General features: G+C 37.5%; 1 protein-coding gene across 2 annotated transcripts; it reads left to right on the forward strand.

Moving 5' to 3' along the window:
* The first annotated feature begins 396 nt into the window (after positions 1–396).
* pgap3 (post-GPI attachment to proteins phospholipase 3) lies at positions 397–20,402 on the forward strand. 2 transcript variants are annotated; one of them, XM_057825281.1, is made up of 8 exons: positions 397–846; positions 6,132–6,229; positions 9,074–9,226; positions 9,314–9,376; positions 9,444–9,505; positions 13,486–13,622; positions 16,218–16,422; positions 19,601–20,402. In XM_057825281.1, exons 1-8 carry the CDS (start codon positions 633–635, stop codon positions 19,626–19,628), a joined length of 960 nt encoding a protein of 319 aa, XP_057681264.1. In that variant the 5' UTR covers positions 397–632; the 3' UTR covers positions 19,629–20,402. The 2 variants fall into 2 exon arrangements, with proteins under 2 accessions (XP_057681264.1, XP_057681263.1); XM_057825280.1 differs by having other exon boundaries at positions 19,621–20,402.
* The last annotated feature ends 333 nt before the right edge of the window (positions 20,403–20,735 follow it).

The following is a 20,735-nucleotide window of genomic DNA, read 5'->3' on the forward strand; positions in this document are numbered from 1 at the left end:
TATCATGAGAGAATGTACAGTATGTATAATTTATATTAATTGTACATTATTTTATGTATGTTATTTATATTCATAATGTTTTATTTCCTTTTTTAAAAAAATATTTAATTTTCTAATGATAACATATGCACTTATAGGGTTTTAGACACACTTATTGATATTATGGTTCTGGTCCACAGCAATAAGTGAGGGGTTGTATCACGTGACGTTAGAGGAAAATACGGAAAACCCCTTAAAAATAAAACAACCTTATCGCTTATTCGTTGTTCTAAATACATCCGTGGGGTCAACTCCTATAACTATCAGCATATACTATCGTCTTAAATATTAAACAAAGATAAACAAACGGACCATGTTGCGAAAACGTCCACAACGCCGTACTGTCAACGTTTAAGTTGAAAACGCTAAGCGGAAGTGAAAGTTTTGCATGGCTTTTGACATGTATTCAAAGAGCGAGTGGGGGCTGTCTTTTATTGTTACCGGAATTTTATCAGTTCACCATTTTAAAGCTTCGCCACCACGTACAAATGGCAGCCTGCTAATGTGGACCGTCGGTTCCGGAATCTCTCGATAGCGTTTTCGCCTCGTCGTGCCTTCGTGAAGCCCCCTCCTCTATCATCACAAGCAACACCATGGCGTCGCCGCTGTCCCCCCGCCGCACATCTGTCACACCGGCGTCGGTGCTGGTCGTCGTACTCCTAATAAGCGCGAACGCCGCAGAGGCCTCCCAGGGTGACAAAGAACCGATTTACCGGGACTGCTTAAAGACGTGTGTCCAGAGCAATTGCACCGGAGCTCGGCTACGATGGTACCAGACGGTCCAGCCGCATTACATGGCGCTGACAGGTGAATTTTTGCTTCTTCTCGTGGTGTTTTGTGTAGCCAACTTACACATTTGATGCTAAATTAGTTAAATTAACTAACTAAACCATTTAAAAATCTCTCTTTACGCTTTTCATAACGAAACTAAATCCCGATACTCAATTACGCGTTGCAATTTTGATGAAAATGTGATATATTTCAATTAAATACACAGAAATAATCAGTTTTTTAAAGAATTAACACGTGTTTTACTCAAATAAAACATTTTATAGAGTAAAAAAACATGTCATTATTGCTAATTTTTGTAGATATTTCACTTCCAAACTGCAGTGCGATGCCTCTGTCGCCCTCTAGGTGTGGAAATGGGCATTACAATAACATAGCCGTCGCTCTCTTGTGACGTAGCGTACACTATTCAGTCATTCTAGAAGGACACCTGGTGTCATTAGAGTCAAAAGATAAAATGTTGCATGCACTCATTAACCTTTTTTAAGATTTAGTTGTAAAATTTTCGCATTCACAAATCTAAATTTCTATATTCAATCCAAATTTTACAGTATTTTTCATTTTAATACATTGTAAATGATCATTGTGGATATTTGGTTATTTTTACTTAAACTGAACTGTATCGTCTGTAGTGTATATTGTTAAATAAACGAAAAAAATAAAGAAAAATATTTTTTTAAAGTACACATAGTACGGAGAACTTTTTTTTTTTTGCTGGGGAATACATTTCTTGTATGATTAGTTTTAAAAAATATTTGTTGAAAGCTTTTTTTACTCATTATTTGCCATTGACAGCAAAAAATAATACATTTATTTGAACAGGGAAGGCTGGCTTTGAGTGATCATGTTTCATTGTCAGTCAATGGCAGTCAATTAGAAATTACAGGGCTGCAGCTATCGAATATTTTAGTAATGAAATATTGTATTGAAAATTCATTGATTAATCAAGTAATCGGATAATCGGATTTTTTTTAGGTAAAGAGCCATTATAAATATACATGAGAAAACAAGACATTTCACCCAATATTGAATCATTTTTAGATAATCAATATCTTTGTTTTAGATGTACATTATTGAAAACAGCCAACCTAGCCCTCCGCAGGGCTAACGTTACATTAGCATGGTACAGTAACGTTAATATTATTTATTAGCGCTATGTAGGCATGTGCCGATATGAGATTTTGACAGTATAATAACCTTATGCAAAAAATATCTCGGTGTCACGGTATCACGGTATTGCAAATTAAAGCTCTAAAATGTGTTACTTTGAGATATCTGGGTTAAAAAAAAAACAGGAACAGGATTTTTATTTTTCAAAACATATTAGCAAATTGAAAGCTAAAAAAATAACTGAAATATTCTAAATAAAATTAAAATAAAATAAATGCTGTTCTTTAGGTGAGCCTAAACCCACAGCTCAACAATATTACCATCAGAACAAAAATAATTGAATTATTTTCCATTAAAATCACGTGTGTATGACTCGTATCATGTTTACATTATACACACACACTCTCTTTCTCAACACACCGTTGCCAGAGAGAACAAAAAAACGTTTTGCCACCGCTAGACACACTAAACACACTGGAGTTAAGTGGGAAACGTTCATGACATAATTTAATTTTTTAAATTTTAAATAACTTTAATTTTGTATAAATGCGAAATCATATTGGACGTATTGCCTCCTCGGCAGCCACCCTCCACAAACATGTTTTACATGTCAGTTGGCCATCCTCTAAGCCTCGGTTTTCTTCAATGGAGGAAAAAGTTTCACCTCCTCCAGCCATCGTGTAGCACAGCTGACTCATTGACACAGAACAACAACTGGTGGGGGAGGTTAGGATTTGAGCCTTTGAGCTGCAAGCGAGGGATTTCTCCATGCATTTTTGGGACATAAAGAATAGCTAATACCTTAGGGACGGTATGACAAAATTTTTAGCAGTTTTGAAACCTTGACGTTTCCATACCACGGTATACCTTAAAACCGGTAATCGGCACATGCCTAGCGCTATGTTAACTTCATTTTACCTTTTCTAGAGTATCGCTCCTCCGCTCTCGGAGTAAACGGGGTGCCTTCCGTGGAGCGGGGGCTAGGCGGGCGGGTCGTGCGGTGGCGCCCGGCCCGGGTTTCGGGGGCGGTCATCGGTGTCGGCGGGTTAGTCTGGGCCGGCCGGGGGTGGTGTTATGCAAGTGCTGACTTAGAGTGAATTAGGGCTGCAGTTATCGATTATTTTAGTAGTCGATTAATCAATGAACTAGTTTGTCGAATAATCGAGTAATCGGATAATTAACATGAAAAATTGAAATACCTTAGCTGAGCCCTCAGTCAGTATAAAAAAACGATTAAATAAGGATCTATGTACAACAAAAGAACAATTGGCTAACTTAAATTGCAAAAGTCCGCGAGCTTAAATGCTATAAAACGTTAACTTTTTTTTTTAACAATGCTCTTGACAAATGGTTCAGACACATACCCCCACAAAAAAATACCCATAAACTAAATTAAGAATGCATTTAAAAAAACATCAGCGCAAACAAAAACTTAGCTTATGTTGGTTTTAATATGGAGCTGGATTCAGCCATGTGAAATGAGGCAGACTAGAGGGCAGTGTATCCACTCAAATCAATAAAACTGATTGCAAACACTTTCAAAATAAATCATGACAACGCCACAATAATTAAACGAATACTCGAAGCAGCAAAATTTAATTCAAATCTTTTTTTCCTAATGTTAATCGATTAATTGTTGCAGCACTACAGTGAATACATGAAACAGTGTTTGCCGTGGTCCCCAGCTTGAAATGCTCCCACAATTTGACATTTTCTGATTTTTCTTGGTGCCTCTCTCATCGCTTTCGTCGGCTTCTTCGTCGTTACCTCTATATTCATGCGCGTTTGAAATCAAATATATCCGCCGCCTCTCTCTTCTTCCTGTACGCACGTGACGTCAGCACGCTGTGCCGCATTAAAAGTAGTTCGGGCAAAACGTCATGCTTAGAGCCGGCAAAATTAAACGACTCCTCAATTCCTCGATCAATTTTTGAAATCCAATTATCGTAATTTTCGCACTATAAGGCGCACCTGACTATAAGCCGCCACCCACCAAATGTGACATGAAAACGGCATTTGTTCATAGATAAGCCGCACTGGACTATAAGCCGCAGCTGTCCTCACTGTATTATGGGATATTTACACCAAAAGATATTAGCTGGTAACACTTTATTAGACAGCGGCATCATATGACGGTCAGAAGACCAAATAAACCACCATGAAGCTTTCAACTAATTGGCTGCAAAGCTTCATTGCTTCAAGAAGCTTCATTTGGCCATCACTGCTTCCTTGGGGGAGACGGTCAACCTTTCATGCCACATGCTGTCAACACTGTTGTTGTCCATCATGCCTCCTAGCATGCATTGCAGCGCAACAGATATAAATAACAATCAAAATTCATGTTCTTTGCTAATTATTTATTCAGTTAATGTTCCTGTTTGTTTAAATAATTGCTAGTTGCGGTATTTGGTAACACTATTTGACAATCAGTCATTAGACAATTAGACATAATTATGACATGACACTGTCATGAGCATTAACGAATGCTTATAACAGTTATCATTCAGTTTTATTCGGGAAATGATCTCACTTTTGAATGAATGTAAAAGATCTGAGCTGGACATAAATGGAGTTGGTAACATAATTTGCTGGATGACACTTAATGACATCTGTCATAAGCATTCAGTAATGCCCATGATAGTGTCATGTCCAGTGTTGTTAATAACGGCGTTACAGTATAAAGGCGTTACTAACGGCGTTATTTTTTTCAGTAGTGGGTAATCTAATTAATTACTTTTCTCATCTTGGCAACGCCGTTACCGTTACTGAGGACGGAAAGGCATGCGTTACTATGCGTTACTATATTGGTCGAAAAGTCTGAGGGAGACTGACTCACCGAGACGACAGAGCAGAGCAGGAGTAGGGAGGAGGCAAGAAAGTTGTGACGCCGAGCAAACGCGATGCTAGGTAGCTCCAATAATACATGTTGTAGCCGATAGCCTACAAACCACGCCCGCATGTTATGGTAGATATGGTAGACATGGTAGATATCAAATGTACTGTACATAGATATAACTAGATTCAAAATGACAGACATGGCACTAAATGAGTTAGTAGACAGCCGCCATCTTAAAGCAGTAGACTTTTTAGGACGGCTCTGTTGTAGAAAACCTTCCTAGCGAACCTAAGTAACTTTTTATCTAAAATACTTCTAAATCGGCAAAATCTTGACTTGAATCTATCTTTAAATGATGAAACAGTTTTAAAACTTTCATATGTCGAAAGTAGAGAGAAGGGAACTAATGCAATAATGGGAGCAATTTTAACAACTTTTAACAGTTGATTCAGGGTAAAGGGTAAATTAGGGTAAAGAATTGGGCTCGGGCCAATTGTACCAAAAACCTTCACAAAAAACTTCACATAGTGTGGCCAAGGTTTTTTTTTTTTTTTTTTTGAGGGGGAAAAAAAAAAAAGTAATTATCACCAATTACTTTGCCAAGTTACGAATTACTCTTACATTCAGGTAATTGAGTTACTAACGCAATTACTTTTTGGGAGAAGTAATTTGTAACTATAATTAATTACTTTTTTTCAGTAAGATTAACAACACTGGTCATGTCATAATTAGGATGGTCTTATGACAGTCTTATGACGCCGCTGTCAAATAAAGTGTTACCAAATACCACAACAAGCAATTATTGAAACAACTGGAACAGTAAATGAATAAATAATTAAATAAAAGAACATGAATTTTGATTGTTACTTACATCTGTAGTGCTGCAAAGCATGCTAGAAGGCATGGGTTGCCTATTAACACAAATAAATCAACAAATAAGCAGCACTGGACTATAAACCGCAGGATTCAAAATGAATGAAAAAAGTAGCGGCTTATAGTCCGGAAATTACGGTACTTGAATTATTTGAGTAATTGTTTCAACTCAAAAAAATTTTTTTTGCTACATCATTTTTATGTTGACTCCTATACTTATGGTTTGAGAACATAACGATATGAACTCAAATAGTGCTTATTTTGTACAAACTAACCTAGTTATGCTAATTGTCACAGAAAAATGGCGCCCCCTGGCATGAATAAAATCTAGTATTTCTTGTCTAGCAAGTTTGCGCGGAGATGCAGTCTTAACATATAGTTTCATTGTCATTTTCAGGGTTTTCTTGTTGCCAGCTACATTTCCAGTTATTCAACTCTTTCCGAAGTTTTTTTTGTGTCTTAGGCTTCTAATTTTTCTCCCCAGGCTGGACTTGTCGTGATGACTGTCGATACGAGTGCATGTGGACCACCGTGGGGCTTTACCAGGCCGAAGGCTACCAAATCCCGCAATTCCACGGCAAGGTTGGAAACCTCTTTGCTAGTGGTGTGTTCAAAAGCACTCTATCCCAGAGCAAGACAAAAGGACGACTGTTGCTAAACATTTTGGCTAACTTGTTAGCTTCAACACTGCAAAAAGTTATCATGAGGTTAAGTTGTGTGAGGCCACAAGTGATTTATCAAACCAAACATTCCCGCAGCAAATTACACTTCTGACAAGTTTTATTTGAATTTATGTCTTTATTCTTCTTCTATTTAAATGTATTACATTTTGTTTTTACCAAACCTATCAATAACCCGACTGTATTTTTTTCAAATTTTTTACATACGTTTTACTAGTTGAGTTTTTCGTAAACTGTGCTTTTCAAATAATTGTTTCATTTTGTTAGAAATTATTTATATGATTTTTATTGCCCATTGCTCCAATGCTATAATTTGATGTGTTACATGAATGTAAAAAAATAAATAAATAAAAGGATTTGGGGGGGGGGGGGGGGGGGTTATAATTTGGGCATGAAGGGTAATTCAATTACAAAAAATATTCGAATTAAACTTTGGTGCTTTGAGTATTCGTTTAATTAAAGGGGCGTTGTAATGGTTTGTTTTGAACGTGTTTGCATTTAGTTTCATTGTTTTGGGTGGGTACACTGCCTTCTAGTGGCAACAGTGAATATGACATAACTCATTTCACATGGCTGAATCCAGATGCTCCCTGTTAAGACCAACATAAGTTTTTGTTTGAGCTAATGGTTTTTAATGCATTCGTAATTTAGTTTATACAGTGGGGAAAATAAGTGTTTAGTCAACCACCGATTGTGCAAGTTCTCCAACTTGAAAAGATTAGAGAGGCCTGTAGTTGTCAACATGGATAAACCTCAACCATTACAGACAGAATGTGGAAAAAAAAACAGAAAATCACATTGTTTTTTAAAGAATTTATTTCCAAATTAGAGTGGAAAATAAGTATTTGGTCACCTACAAACAAGCAAGATTTCTGGCTGTCAAAGAGGTCTAACTTCTTCTCACGAGGTCTAATGAGGCTCCACTCATTACCTGTATTAATGGCACCTGTTTTAACTCATTATCGGTATAAAAGACACCTGTCCACAACTTCAGTCAGTCACACTCCAAAATCCACTATGGCCAAGACCAAAGAGCTGTCGAAGGACACCAGAGACAAAATTGTAGACATGCACCAGGCTGGGAAGACTGAATCTGCAATAGGTAAAACGCTTGGTGTAAAGAAATCAACTGTGGGAGCAATTATTAGAAAACGGAAGACATACAAGACCACTGATAATCTCCCTCGATCTGGGGATCCATGCAAGATCTCACCCCGTGGTGTCAAAATGATAACAAGAACGGTGAGCAAAAATCCCAGACCCACACGGGGGGACCTAGTGAATGACCAACAGAGAGCTGAGACCACAGTAACAAAGGCTAATATCAGTAACACAATGCGCCGCCAGGGACCCAAATCCTGCATTGCCAGACGTGTCCCCCTGCTGAAGAAAGTACACATCCAGGCCCGTCTGCGGTTCGCTAGAGAGCATTTGGATGATCCAGAAGAGGACTGGGAGAATGTGTTATGGTCAGATGAAACCAAACTTTTTGGTAGAAACACAGGTTCTCGTGTTTGGAGGACAAAGAATACTGAATTGCATCCGAAGAACACCATACCCACTGTGAAGCATTGGGGTGGAAACATCATGCTTTGGGGCTGTTTTACGGTAAAGGGACCAGGACGACTGATCTGTGTAAACGAAAGAATGAATGGGGTCATGTATCGAGAGATTTTGAGTGAAAATCTCCTCCAATCAGCAAGGGCATTGAAGATGAGACGTGGCTTGGTCTTTCAGCATGACAATGATCCCAAACACACAGCCAGGGCAACAAAGGAGTGGCCTCTTAAGAAGCATTTCAAGGTCCTGGAGTGGCCTAGCCAGTCTCCAGATCTCAACCCCATAGAAAATTTGTGGATGGAGTTGAGAGTCCGTGTTGCCCAACGACAGCCCCAAAACATCACTGCTCTAGAGGAGATCTGCATGGAGGAATGGGCCAAAATACCAGCAGCAGTGTTTGAAAAGCTTGTGAAGTATTACAGAAAACATTTGGCCTCAGTTATTGCCAACAAAGGGTATATAACAAAGTATTGAGATGAACTTTTGGTATTGACCAAATACGTATTTTCCACCATGATTTGCAAAGAAATTCTTTAAAAATCAAACAATGTGATTTTCTGTTTTTTTTTTCCACATTCTGTCACTCATGGTTGAGGTTTACCCATGTTGACAATTACAGGCCTCTCTAATATTTTCAAGTGGGAGAACTTGCCAAATTAGTGGTTGACTAAATACTTGTTTGCCCCACTGTAAGTATATTTCACCGTTTTTGTGGGAATATGTGTTTGAACCATTTGTTAAGAGCATTGTTCAATTAAAAAAAAAATTAGCATTTTATTATAGCGTTTAAGCTAGCAGACTTGTGCTCTGTAAGTTAGCCAATTGTTCTTTTGTTGGACTTAGATCCTCATTTATTTATTTATTTTTTTTATACCATTTGAGGCTCAGCTCAGATATTGTATTTTTTTATTTTCCTCATCCGATTACTCGATGATTCGAACTAACTGGTTCATCGATCAATTGACTGCTAATATAATCGATAGCTGCAGCCCTAATTTGTTCCAGAAAGTCTGGCAAAAATTTGATCGCATGAACTCCTAAGCAACGTGATTCCAGTTTATCTGTCCAAGACACCAAAAAATACTAACAAAAAAAAAACAATTATATGAACATCTCAAATCGATAACAAGTCTCCCTCACTTCTCGGCAACACTCCAGCAAATTGTCAATGTAACATTTCTTTCAGTGGCCGTTTGCCCGCTTCCTGTGCTTTGAGGAGCCTGCGTCCGCCCTGGCCTCTCTCCTCAACGGCCTGGCGTGCCTTCTCATGATGCTGCGCTACCGGAGCACCGTGCCGCGCCAGAGTCCCATGTTCCACACCATTAACGCCTTCTCTCTGGTATATCAACCTGGCGCCGTCAGACAAATTTAAGTAAAAAGTTGTTGTTTTATTTTTTCAAACTCCAAACCGTGTGCTTTTTTTCAGGTATCACTCAACGCTTGGTTCTGGTCCACAGTGTTCCACACTCGGGAGACATTCCTTACTGAAGTAATAAGAACTCCAAAGCTTGGAGGCTAACTCACGAGCCTTAATCTGGTTTTATCTTGTTTTGCAGAAAATGGACTATTTCTGCGCGACTGCAGTCATTCTCTACTCCATTTACTTATGCTGTGTCAGGTAATCATGAAAATCTAAATGCAGATTTTGAGAGAAGAAAAAAAGTGGAATTTCAAATGTATCTAGTTGTAAAAAATGTATCCAAATCACACAATTCATACATTTAAAAAAATCAGAAAGTTAATGGGCACAAAAGTTGTACTCTGTTTTTGCCAAATACGAATGGTTAGGCCAGTGCTTCTCAATTATATTCTGTTACGCCCCCCCCCCCAAGGAAGACGTAAATGTTTCGCGCCCCCCCAAACTCTGCCGCCACTGTAAATAGTATCATTTGTCTATAATATTACTATTATAAGTACACCTCTGCACATTGTATCCTTTTTTTCAATTAGAGAAAATAACAGAGATCAACTTATAAAGTATAACTTTATTAACATTGTTTTGTTTGTAACAGAAAACACTTAACGCGAATCAATTTGCCTGAATTTTTTTTTTTTTTTTAAACACATCCAAACTGTAAAAATACACTCAAGGTAAATTTTTGACCATTTGATACTGAAAAATAAAATCTGTAAATATTTGAGAAGTACCGGGTTAGGCCAAACTTTGCCCCAAAATTTCCCATTCATTTCTATTGGCCGAAATTTCCCATTCATTTCCGATGGCTGTATTCGCCATTTCGTTGACAAGAAGTCAACTGTTATCAACCGGACGTGACCCTGAAATGTCCGCAAACCAGGAGGAAGTGACCCCAGGAATACCTTCGAAAGTTGTATTCTGTTTTTGCCAAAAATGAACGGTTCTGCCAAAATTCGCCCCAAAATTTCCCATTCGTTTCTATTGGCCAAAATTTCCCATTCATTTCCAATGGCTCGCCGTTTTGCTGACCGGAAAAGATCCTGAAATGCCCGCAAATCAACAGGAAGTGCTCTCTAATCAACAGCTGTCCCCGAAATGCTCTCCAAATCAACATGAAGTGACCTGATATCAATAGGAAGTGACCCTGAAATGTCCCCGAATCAACAGGTAGTGACCCCGAAACACATCCAAATCAAAAGGAAGGTACAAGATGTACGAACCATTACAGCTAAGCAGGGCTGCAGCTATCGATTATTTTAGTAGTCGATTAATCGATGAAGAAGTTAGTTCGAATAATTGAGTAATCGGATTAGGAACATAAAAAATTAAAATACCTGAGCTGAGCCTCAAATGGTATAGACAAATAATTAAATGAGGCTCTAAGTACAACAAAAGAACAACTGGCTAACTTACTTAGCAAAAGTCTACTAGCTTAACTCATTCACTGCCAGCCATTTTCACCTAGCAAGGCCCTTCGCTCCCGGCCGTTTTACTGGATTTTGACTGATTTTGCAAGGCCTACAGAAAATTTTGTTCTATTGCTATATAAACATGACAGATTAGACTCTCTTCTTTCAGCAGAAAAAAAGTTAGTTCATATCTTTTTTCCATTCTTTAGAAAACAACATTAGAAAATAGATTAGTTTGAGCAATTTTCCAATTTCTGATGAAAAAACAGAGAAATTGAGCTTTTTGTGAAAGCATACATTTCAAACATAACTTTGACTTTAACACAGCTATTTTTTGCTTTAGTTACATCCCAAGCATGTGAATAATGTTTTCCTTTTACAAAATAACATAAACAACAAGACAAATAGAGCTTTTGATCGCAAAGTAACAATTTATTTACACATAACTAAACTATTGAACTGTTGAACTATTTGCGCACATAACAACGGGGAAGGCTCTCAGCTGCTCCCGGTTGAATGAGGTGGCTCCCAGTAATCTGATGAGTCCGGTTTAAGATGGGTCTCACTTTTTTTCATCATCTTCATCCTTGGTTTCAACATCGGGCTCAGGAGTAACGCAACGTGAGCTCCGCAGAACGTGTGTGGAACCTGACGCCGTTGTGGCCGTCACGGTCTGTCTCATCAAGATAGATTTTTTTTTAATCCTTCCTTGACGATGGTTCGTTTTCTTTTCAAAACACTCCTCCAGTGTCGTTTGCCTTTTTTTTCCAATCGTTCTCCACATTTTTCGCAAATTCTCACACGTCTTCACAAGATCCCTCCAACTTCCATTTCCTGACTGTTTTTCTTCACTTCCTTCTTGGCCCGAGATGAGTTCTTACAAAATGCGCTACTGCCCTCCAGTGGCCAGTTTTATTGCTTTAAAATTAGTTTTGAGCGTTGTGCATTGCAGTTGAGGTGCAACTCTTGTAAAACAAAAACAAGAAAAGGAAAAGATGTATAAATTAGGGCTGTCAAACGATTAAAATTTTTAATCGAGTTAATCCAAGCTTAAAAATTAATTAATCATAATTAATTGCAATTCAAACTATCTATAAAATATGCCATATTTTTCTGTAAATTATTGTTGTAATGGAAAGATATTACTGATATATACATTCAACATACTGTACATAAGTACTGTATTTGTTTATTATAACAATAAATCAACAAGATTGCATTACCATTATTAACATTCTGTTAAAGCGATCCATGGATAGAAAGACTAGAAAGACTTCTTAAAAGATAAATGTTAGTACAAGTTATAGAATTTTATATTGAAATCCCTATTAATGTTTTCGTTTTAATAAAATTTGTAAAATGTTCAATCAAAAAATAAACTAGTAGCTCGCCATTGTTGATGTCAATAGTTACACAATGCTCATTGTGCTGAAACCCATAAAATCAGTCGCACCCGAGTGCCGGCAGAGGGCGACAAAACACCAAAAAAACACAAGTAACAAGTGGACATGACACTGTGCTGTCATTTTGATCTGTTTGAGCGGGGCATGTGGGTTAAATGCGTCAAATATTTTAATGTGATTAATTTAAAAAATTAATTACCGCCCGTTAACGTGATAATTTTGACAGCCCTTGTATAAATATGTTTTAGGGACACTGAAACAATTAAAAATAGAACGTATTCATACGTTTTTTGGAGCAAATTAGTTAAATGCTATAAAATATAAATAAATAAATTAGGGCTGTCAAAATTATCGCGTTAACGGGTGGTAGTACATTTTTTTAATTAATCACGTTAAAATATTTGACGCAATTAACGCACATGCCCCGCTCAGATTAAAATGACGGAAGTGTAATGTCCGCTTGTTACTTGTTTTTTGCTATTTGGCGCCCTCTGCTGGCGCTTGGGTCCAAATGATTTAATGGGTTTGGGGAGTGAGCTTGGTGCTTGGCTACAACTTTATTTTTTGATTGAAAATTTTACAAATTTTAATTTAATTTAATTAATTTTAATAAAACGTTAACATTAAGAAGGGTTTTAATATAAAATTTCTATAACTTGTACTAACATTTATCTTTTAAGAACTAAATTTTTCTATCCATGGATTGCTTTAAGAGCATGTTAATAATGTTAATGCCATCTTGTTGATTTATTGTTATAATAAACATATACACTACTTATGTACCATATGTTGAATGTATATATCCGTCTTGTGTCTTATCTTTCTTATCTTTTCATTCCAACAATAATTTACAGAAAAATATGGAATATTTTATAGCTGATTTGAATTGCGATTCATGACGATTAATTTTTAAGCTGTAATTAACTTGATTAAAAATTTTAATCGTTTGACAGCCCTAACATAAATATAAATATAAGAAAAATAAAATATGAAATATAAAACTTTTTTTTTTTACAATGTTCTTCACAAATGGTTCAAACACCTATTCCCACAAAAAACGGCTAAATATACCTATAAACTAAATTACGAATGCATTAAAAAAAAAAAGCATTAGCGCAAACAAAAACTTAGCTTATGTCGGTCTTAACAGGGAGAAGCTGGATTCAGCCTTATGAAATGAGTTATAATCAGTGTTGCCACTAGAGGGCAGTGTATCCACCCAAATCAATAAAACTAAATGCAAACACTTTCAAAACACACCATTACAACGCCACTTGAATAAAACGAATGTTCGAAGCAGCAAAATTTGATTCAAATCTTTTTTCTAATCCAATTAATCGGGTTTTTTTGTGTGTGCTTTTAATTTCAGAACACTGGGTCTGAAGCACCCAGTGGTGTCCAGCATCGTCGGGGTGGTGCTCATCTTGGTCTTCACGTCACACGTGTCCTACTTGACCTTCGTCAGTTTTGACTACAGCTACAACATGACCGCCAACATCTCCTTTGGTAAGCGGCCAACGTGCTTCAAATAGGCTTGTCAAATAGTATCGATAAGTGTCAAAAGTATCGACACGGAAATGGTAATGTTGTATCCGAATACGATATTTAACTGATTTGAGAGTAACGATATAATGAAAAATTTTCCTAGTTAACTTATTGGCAGCCATTAGTGGCGCGAGACTTCCAATCAGTGACGTGCGGTCAGGGGAGGCAGGTGAGGCAGAGCCTCACCTGTCATCATGACAAAAAAAATAATTATAGCATCAAATTTATATTAATATTTGTCCATTGCTCTTTATGTATAACTCATTTCAAACATTTTTTATAGTCAAAATCGCTGAATTTGCCAATTTCCTGTTCAAATAAAGAAATGAAACGAGAGGTGCGGCAGCAACGAGTAAAGCCTCACCTCTGATTGCGCAATCCATAACAAACTGGGTTGATACATGGAATTGGAGCGTGCTGGTTGCCGTACATCTGCATGTCGCCATTATAATGTTTCCAGATACGTTTATTTGACCTGATTTTCCACAGTCTGGCTAATGTCTTCAACCCTTAAAGTTTAATGTTTGTTAGCGATATATTTAGTTTTGCTGATGGGAAATGAAACCACAGTGAAAAGGCACAGCTTGCGGCAGATAGTACTCTGCCGCACTGAAAGGGGGCGTACGTGAAACTGGACTTTCCGTCAAGAGTGGACGCGATTAACACCACACCGGAGCTAAAAGGTTTGCTTCAAACTGCGGGACAGAAGATAACTCGCGCTTTTCAAACGGACTGGTACACCCGAAAAGACTGGCTATGTGGCTGTCCTTCGAAAAATCGCCTTTGCTGCTTTCCCTGCCTTTTCTTCTCAACTTGTGCCAATGTCTGGACTAACACGAGATATTGTGACATTAAAAAACTACCACGAAGCCTCAGCAAACACGAGAGCTCGACCATTCACATTCAAAGCCTGATTGCTTTAAAAACTTTTGGAAGCTCAAGGATCGATTTGGCTTTGACGAACAGCGGAAGCTCAACGGTAGCATCCAGAATGCTAAGGTAAAGAGTTTGAAAGACCTCATTAATGCAACCTGCATCCTAGCTAAACAGGAGTTAACATTTCGTGGTAACAATGAGCGTGTAAGCTCTTCTAAACGTGGCATATATGTAGAACGATTACATGGTTTTGCTGAGAAAGATGGAAGGTTAGCTTGACAGAGCATTTGGACACATCCACTGTGTGTTCTGGCTTGTCAAATAGAACACAGCGATCTAATTGAAGCAATCCTCTCCATTGAGGCGGAGAGATTTTTTTTTAAAGTAAAGGAAAATAAGGAGGACTTTTACAAAAAGGGCGTAGGTTTGCATAGGGACAGTAGGGACATAACACTACCAACTTTTCAGGATGCTAACGTTGTCTCCACCAACTTTTAAGCAACCTTACCTTTTTTGCATGATATAATGTTCAGTTATACAGAGAATTTAGATTTTTCAATAGTTCCATATGTTGTAAGGATAGAATTGACCCTACCATTATTAAGTGAATTATTTTCATTATGTTTATGTTTGCTAATAAAAACCAGACCTTTATTCAGGAAGTTTTCAAAATGTTTCTTTAGTATTTTTTGAAAACAAAGGTTTGAATCGAACAGTGTATCATCTGAACCAATGCACGTAAAAGTTATTATCAGTAGATAAGGATTTATTTTGCATTGATCATTTTGCCTACTAATTAAGTTCTTATACATGAGAAATGTGGCCCTTTGCCCCCTTCATCCAATCTGTTTGGTCTTATTAATGTCCCGTCCCCAGCAAAAAGTGTACCTATAGGCAGGTTATGCTGTTATATCGTCCCTACGAATGTTGAGACCAAACCTATGCCCTTCCAAAATAACACCGGTTTTTGTGGTGAAGGACAGGCGCAAGACCACAAACAGTTTTAATTTCAATTTTATAAAAAAAAGAAAAGAAAAAAAAAAGAGCTTAGACTAAGAAAAATACAATAGAATATTTAAAAACTAAATTTTGGCCTTAAATAAAATATTATTTGTTTTTCTTTTCACACATTTTGTTTAGCATTCTGTAATAAATTGATTAAAGTATCAGAATTAAAAGTTTTAAAAACAACTGAATATTTCACCAAAGGTCATAATTGAATTCTGTGGTTTTGTACACCACTCTTTACTCTCATTTATGTTGCATGAATTATAGAATTGCGACGGCCAACACATTGAGTGTGTAGAGCAAATGCATGTTATTTTCTTACTTTTACGTATCGATAATATGTACCGTGTGTGCGTGTTTTGTGAAGAATGCTGATGAGATATGAAATAACCAGTTGCCAATTGAATAAACTACCCTTTTTGGTTTATATGTTTGGAAATCTGACACTAAAGGAGTCAGTGCCTCACCAACCATGAACCTCACCGCACGTCACTGCTTCCAATCCATTTGAAGTGGAAGGGTGGCAGCGAATGAACGAACCCTTCCACTTCAAATGGATTGGACGTCTACTACTGATCAACTCATCCAGAGGACAAACAAATGTTGTTTTTTTTACCTCATTGGCTGCCGTTGACGGCACGTGATAGCGTCTGTTTTTATTGGGAATGGCAGGCATGGTGAATCTGCTGTGGTGGCTCTTCTGGTGCTGGAGCAACCGGCGTACGCTACCCTACTGGTGGAAGTGCGTCCTGGTAGTTTTGCTGCTTCACGGCCTGGTCCTGTTAGAGTTGCTGGACTTCCCACCGTTGCTCTGGATTCTGGACGCGCACGCCCTCTGGCACCTCAGCACCATCCCAGTGCACGTCCTTTTCTACAGGTCGGGACGCTCACTTGTCTCCGCATTACACAATGTCGGAAAAGTTTGGTTTTGATATCTTTTTCATCTAGCGCTGAATGAAAACTGGAAGTGTTCATTTGTAGCGAATTTGAGTGGAGGAGAGTGAAAACAAGGGACGTTATCACATTTCACTAAAGAAGAATAAAACCAGAAAGTACTATTAGATTTCATTAAAGGTGAATGAAAACAGGATCGGAAGTAATATTAGAATGCTAAGGAAAGGGGAAAATATGATGTATTTCTAAGTGAACGAAATATTTTTTAATATGTTAGAGAAAAATAATAACAGGAAGTATTAGTAAATTTGACTAAAGAATGAAAAAGTGAGTACTGTTAAATTTGACTGAAGAATGAAAACAGGAAGTACAGTAGTGTGAAAAAGTGTCTGAACCTTTTGGAATTTCTCACATTTCTGCATAAAATCACCATTAAATGTGAGCTGATGTTTGTCAAAATCACACAGATGAAAAAAACAGTGCTTTAACTAAAACCACCCAAACATTTATAGGTTTTCATATTTTAATGAGGATAGCATGCAAACTATGACAGATGGGGGGAAAAACAAGCGAACCCTCTACTTAAGGAGACTTAAAAAGCAATTGAAACCAATTTTTACTTGGGCTGTCAAAATTATCGCGTTAACGGCCGGTAATTAATTTTTTAAATTAATCACCTTAAAATATTTGACGCAATTAATGCACATGCCCCGCTCAAACAGATTAAAATGACAGCACAGTTCAATGCCAACTTGTTACTTGTGTTTTTTGGAGTTTTGTCGCCCTCTGCTGGCGCTTGGGTGCGACTGATTTTATGGGCTTAAGCACCCATGAGCATTGTGTAATTATTGACATCAACAATGGCGGGCTACTAGTTTATTTTTTGACTGAAAATTTTACAAATTTTAATAAAACGAAAACATTAAGAGGGCTTTTAATATGAAATTTCTATAACTTGTACTAACATTTATCTTTTAAGAACTACAAGTCTTTCTATCCATGGATCGCTTTAACAGAATGTTAATAATGTTAATGCCATCTTGTTGATTTATTGTTATAATAAACAAATACAGTACTTATGTACTGTATGTTGAATGTATGTATCCATCTTGTGTCTTATCGTTCCATTCCAACAATAATTTACAGAAAATTATGGCGTTTTATAGATGGTTTGAATTGCGATTAATTACGATTAATTAATTTTTAAGCTGTAATTAACTCGATTAGAAAATTTATAATCGTTTGACAGCCCTAATTTTTACCAAACAATTTCAGTCAGGTGTGTGCCCATTCACTGATGAGTGGTTTAAAGCTGCCCTGCCCACTATAAAACGCACACCTGGTACGAATTGTCTTGATGAGAATCATTGTCTGATGTGCATCATGGCTCAGTCTAAAGAGCTGTCTGACGACCTGCGATCAAGGATTGTTAATTTGTATAAAGCTGGGAAAGGATACAAAACCATCTCTAAAAGTCTGGATGTTCATCAATCGACAGTTAGAGAAGTTGTCTACAAATGGAGAGAGTTTGGCACTGTTGCTTTTCTCCCAAGGAGTGGCCGTCCACCAAAGATGAGGCCAGGAGTTCAGCGCAGAATACTCAGAAAGGTAAAAAAGAACCCTGGAGTGTCTGCTAAAGACTTACTGAAATCACTGGCACAGTCCAATATCTCTGAGCACACATCAACTACCGTATTGGCCTGAATATAAGACAGACCTGATTATAAGATGACCCCCTCTTTTTCAAGACTCAAGTTTGAAAAAAAGACTTTTTGAACACCAAATTTTTTTACAGAAAATAATTACAGCCCATCCGAAACAAATGATTATAACAATATATTTGAGAGAAAAAACATGTTATTTTGCCTCATTCAAATCTTAATATCTGAACATTTAAATATGTAAACTAAAGTGCAATCACATTCGGAAATGAATGGCTTCTGGTTTTTGAAATGTAAATAAACCAATCTATTGTGATAAAACAAACAAAATTGTAATAACTGCATTAACCATCAAAATGAGGTCTAACTGTAACTGTAGTCTTGAAACAAATCTGAATAAGGAAAAACATTGCAATAAAATAATGCAAACTGGTTAAACTTGAGAGTAGCTGAGATTTGTCATGACAGAACAGTACTCCTCAAGTTCAGCATTCGCTTAATTGATATCTGGAGCCATCTAGCGTCGTGAATGGGTATAATGTCTTGACCCCGAATATAAGACGACCCCCACTTTTTCAGTCTTATTTCAATGCAAAAAACACCGTCTTATATTCGGGCCAATACAGTATATGTAAAACTATGGCCAAGAATGGTGTTCATGGGAGGACTCCACGGAGGAAGCCACTGCTGTCTTAAAAAAAAAAAAACAGTGTTGCTCGTTTAATGTTGGCAAAAAGGCACTTGAACACTCCACAGAAGTTTTGGCAAAATATTTTGTGGACTGATGAAACCAAAGTTGGATTGTTTGGGAGCAACACACAACATCATGTTTGGAGGAAAAATGGAACACCTCGCCAACATCAACACCTCATCCCCACCGTGAAGCATGGTGGAGGGAGCATCATGATTTGGGGCTGTTTTGCTGCCTCAGGGATTGGACAATTTGCAATCAATAATGGAAGAATGACAGCAGTTTTGTCGAGAAGAATGGGCCAGGATTAGTCCTGATCGACTGATCTGCAGCTACAGGAAGTGTCTGGTTGAAGTTATTGCTGCCAAAGGAGGTGTGTGGGGGGGGGGGGGGGGGGCACACAAAATGTTAAATATGATGGTTCACTTATTTATTTTTCCCACTTCTGTCATTGTTATCTTTTATAAAATATAAAAACATATAAGTGTTTGGGTAGTTTTACTTGAAGCGCACAGTTTTTTTCATCTGTGTGATTTTGACAAAGATCAAATCACATTTGATGGTGATTTTATGCAGAAATGGGAGAAGGGCTCAGATACTTTTTCATGCCACTGTAAATTGGACTAAATAAGAAGAATAAAACAAAGTACAACAACTCAACAGATTTTTTTCTCGGCGAAATTTCAATTTCGCAATCTTACTTCCTGTTAGTTCACTAATTGAGAGGGGGCGGGGCCAGTGATGTAAGGTCCCACCCCTTTGGGACGGAGGGGGTATTACTGTAATTGTATCTTGCAAATTCTTAACAGGTTTCTTTTGGCTCCTTCAGTTTCCTGATAGAAGACAGCCTCTACTTGCTCAACACCGAGAAGATGGGCGTCAAAGTGGACTAGGGGCGGAGCCTCACGTCACGCCGGCCGGACACCCCCAGCCCCGCCTCCTACGTGACCTGCATGACACTTCTCATCGGGCACAACTATTTACATTCTTTTCTTCTTGATATTTATTTTAACTTTCTTTTCTTCTTTTTGCCTATGCGGGAACGTTTCAAGATGTGACAATCCTTTTTAAGGGAGTTTGTGTAAATGCAGTTCACAGTTCTGCTCGATGGATGGCGCCACAATCACTAGTTATTTTTGCTTACTGGGTTTTCTTTTGTTTTGTGCCTTTGACTCCCTTAATGATTATTTATTTCATTTGATTTAGTGCTTTATTTTGATTTTACCTCAAGTGGGAAGTGCTCGACCGCCATGAAATTGAATTTATTTGATTCACCTGGATTGCCTTTTGAAAGCAGAGCCGTTGACGGCGATAGACGTCCAATAACGTGGCTCTTTTAAATCCTTCTATCAATTTTAGTTAGTTTACCACAAGTAGACGTCCGATCCGTTTGTTCGTTCATTCGCTGCCAAACCTGCCACTTCAAATGGATCGGACGTCTATCGCCGTCAATGGCAGCCAATGAGTTGAAAGAGATTACATTGCTTCTTCTCTCAGCCTTTTTTTCTTACATACTGTGTCAATTTCAGCGCACATGGATTGCCTCCTAGTCACCATTCACGCACATGAAATCAAATTTTAAGATGGTGAAAGAATAAAAAATATTGTTGTACAGGATGAGACCTGCGTGGAATTGTTGTGTTGAAAAAAATGAATTACAACGGATGTAATATTTACTGAAACGTATTGCTGCCCCCCCCCCCCCCCCCCCGCGCAGAAACACAAAAAAAGTCCACAATCACGTTTTGTCATGATAGTTATCTTGTTTTTAGATGATACTATCACAATTTTTTAATTCTAATTTTCACGTTTTTACAAGATAGTGTCACATTTTTACATGAAAGCACAATTACTATACGTGAAAGTATCATGTTTTTACATGAAACTATCACTTTTTACATAATCATCTTGTTTTACATGCTAGTTATCTTATTTTTACATGCT

Source organism: Corythoichthys intestinalis, chromosome 21 (assembly GCF_030265065.1).
Source record: "Corythoichthys intestinalis isolate RoL2023-P3 chromosome 21, ASM3026506v1, whole genome shotgun sequence".
Lineage (NCBI taxonomy): Eukaryota > Metazoa > Chordata > Actinopteri > Syngnathiformes > Syngnathidae > Corythoichthys > Corythoichthys intestinalis.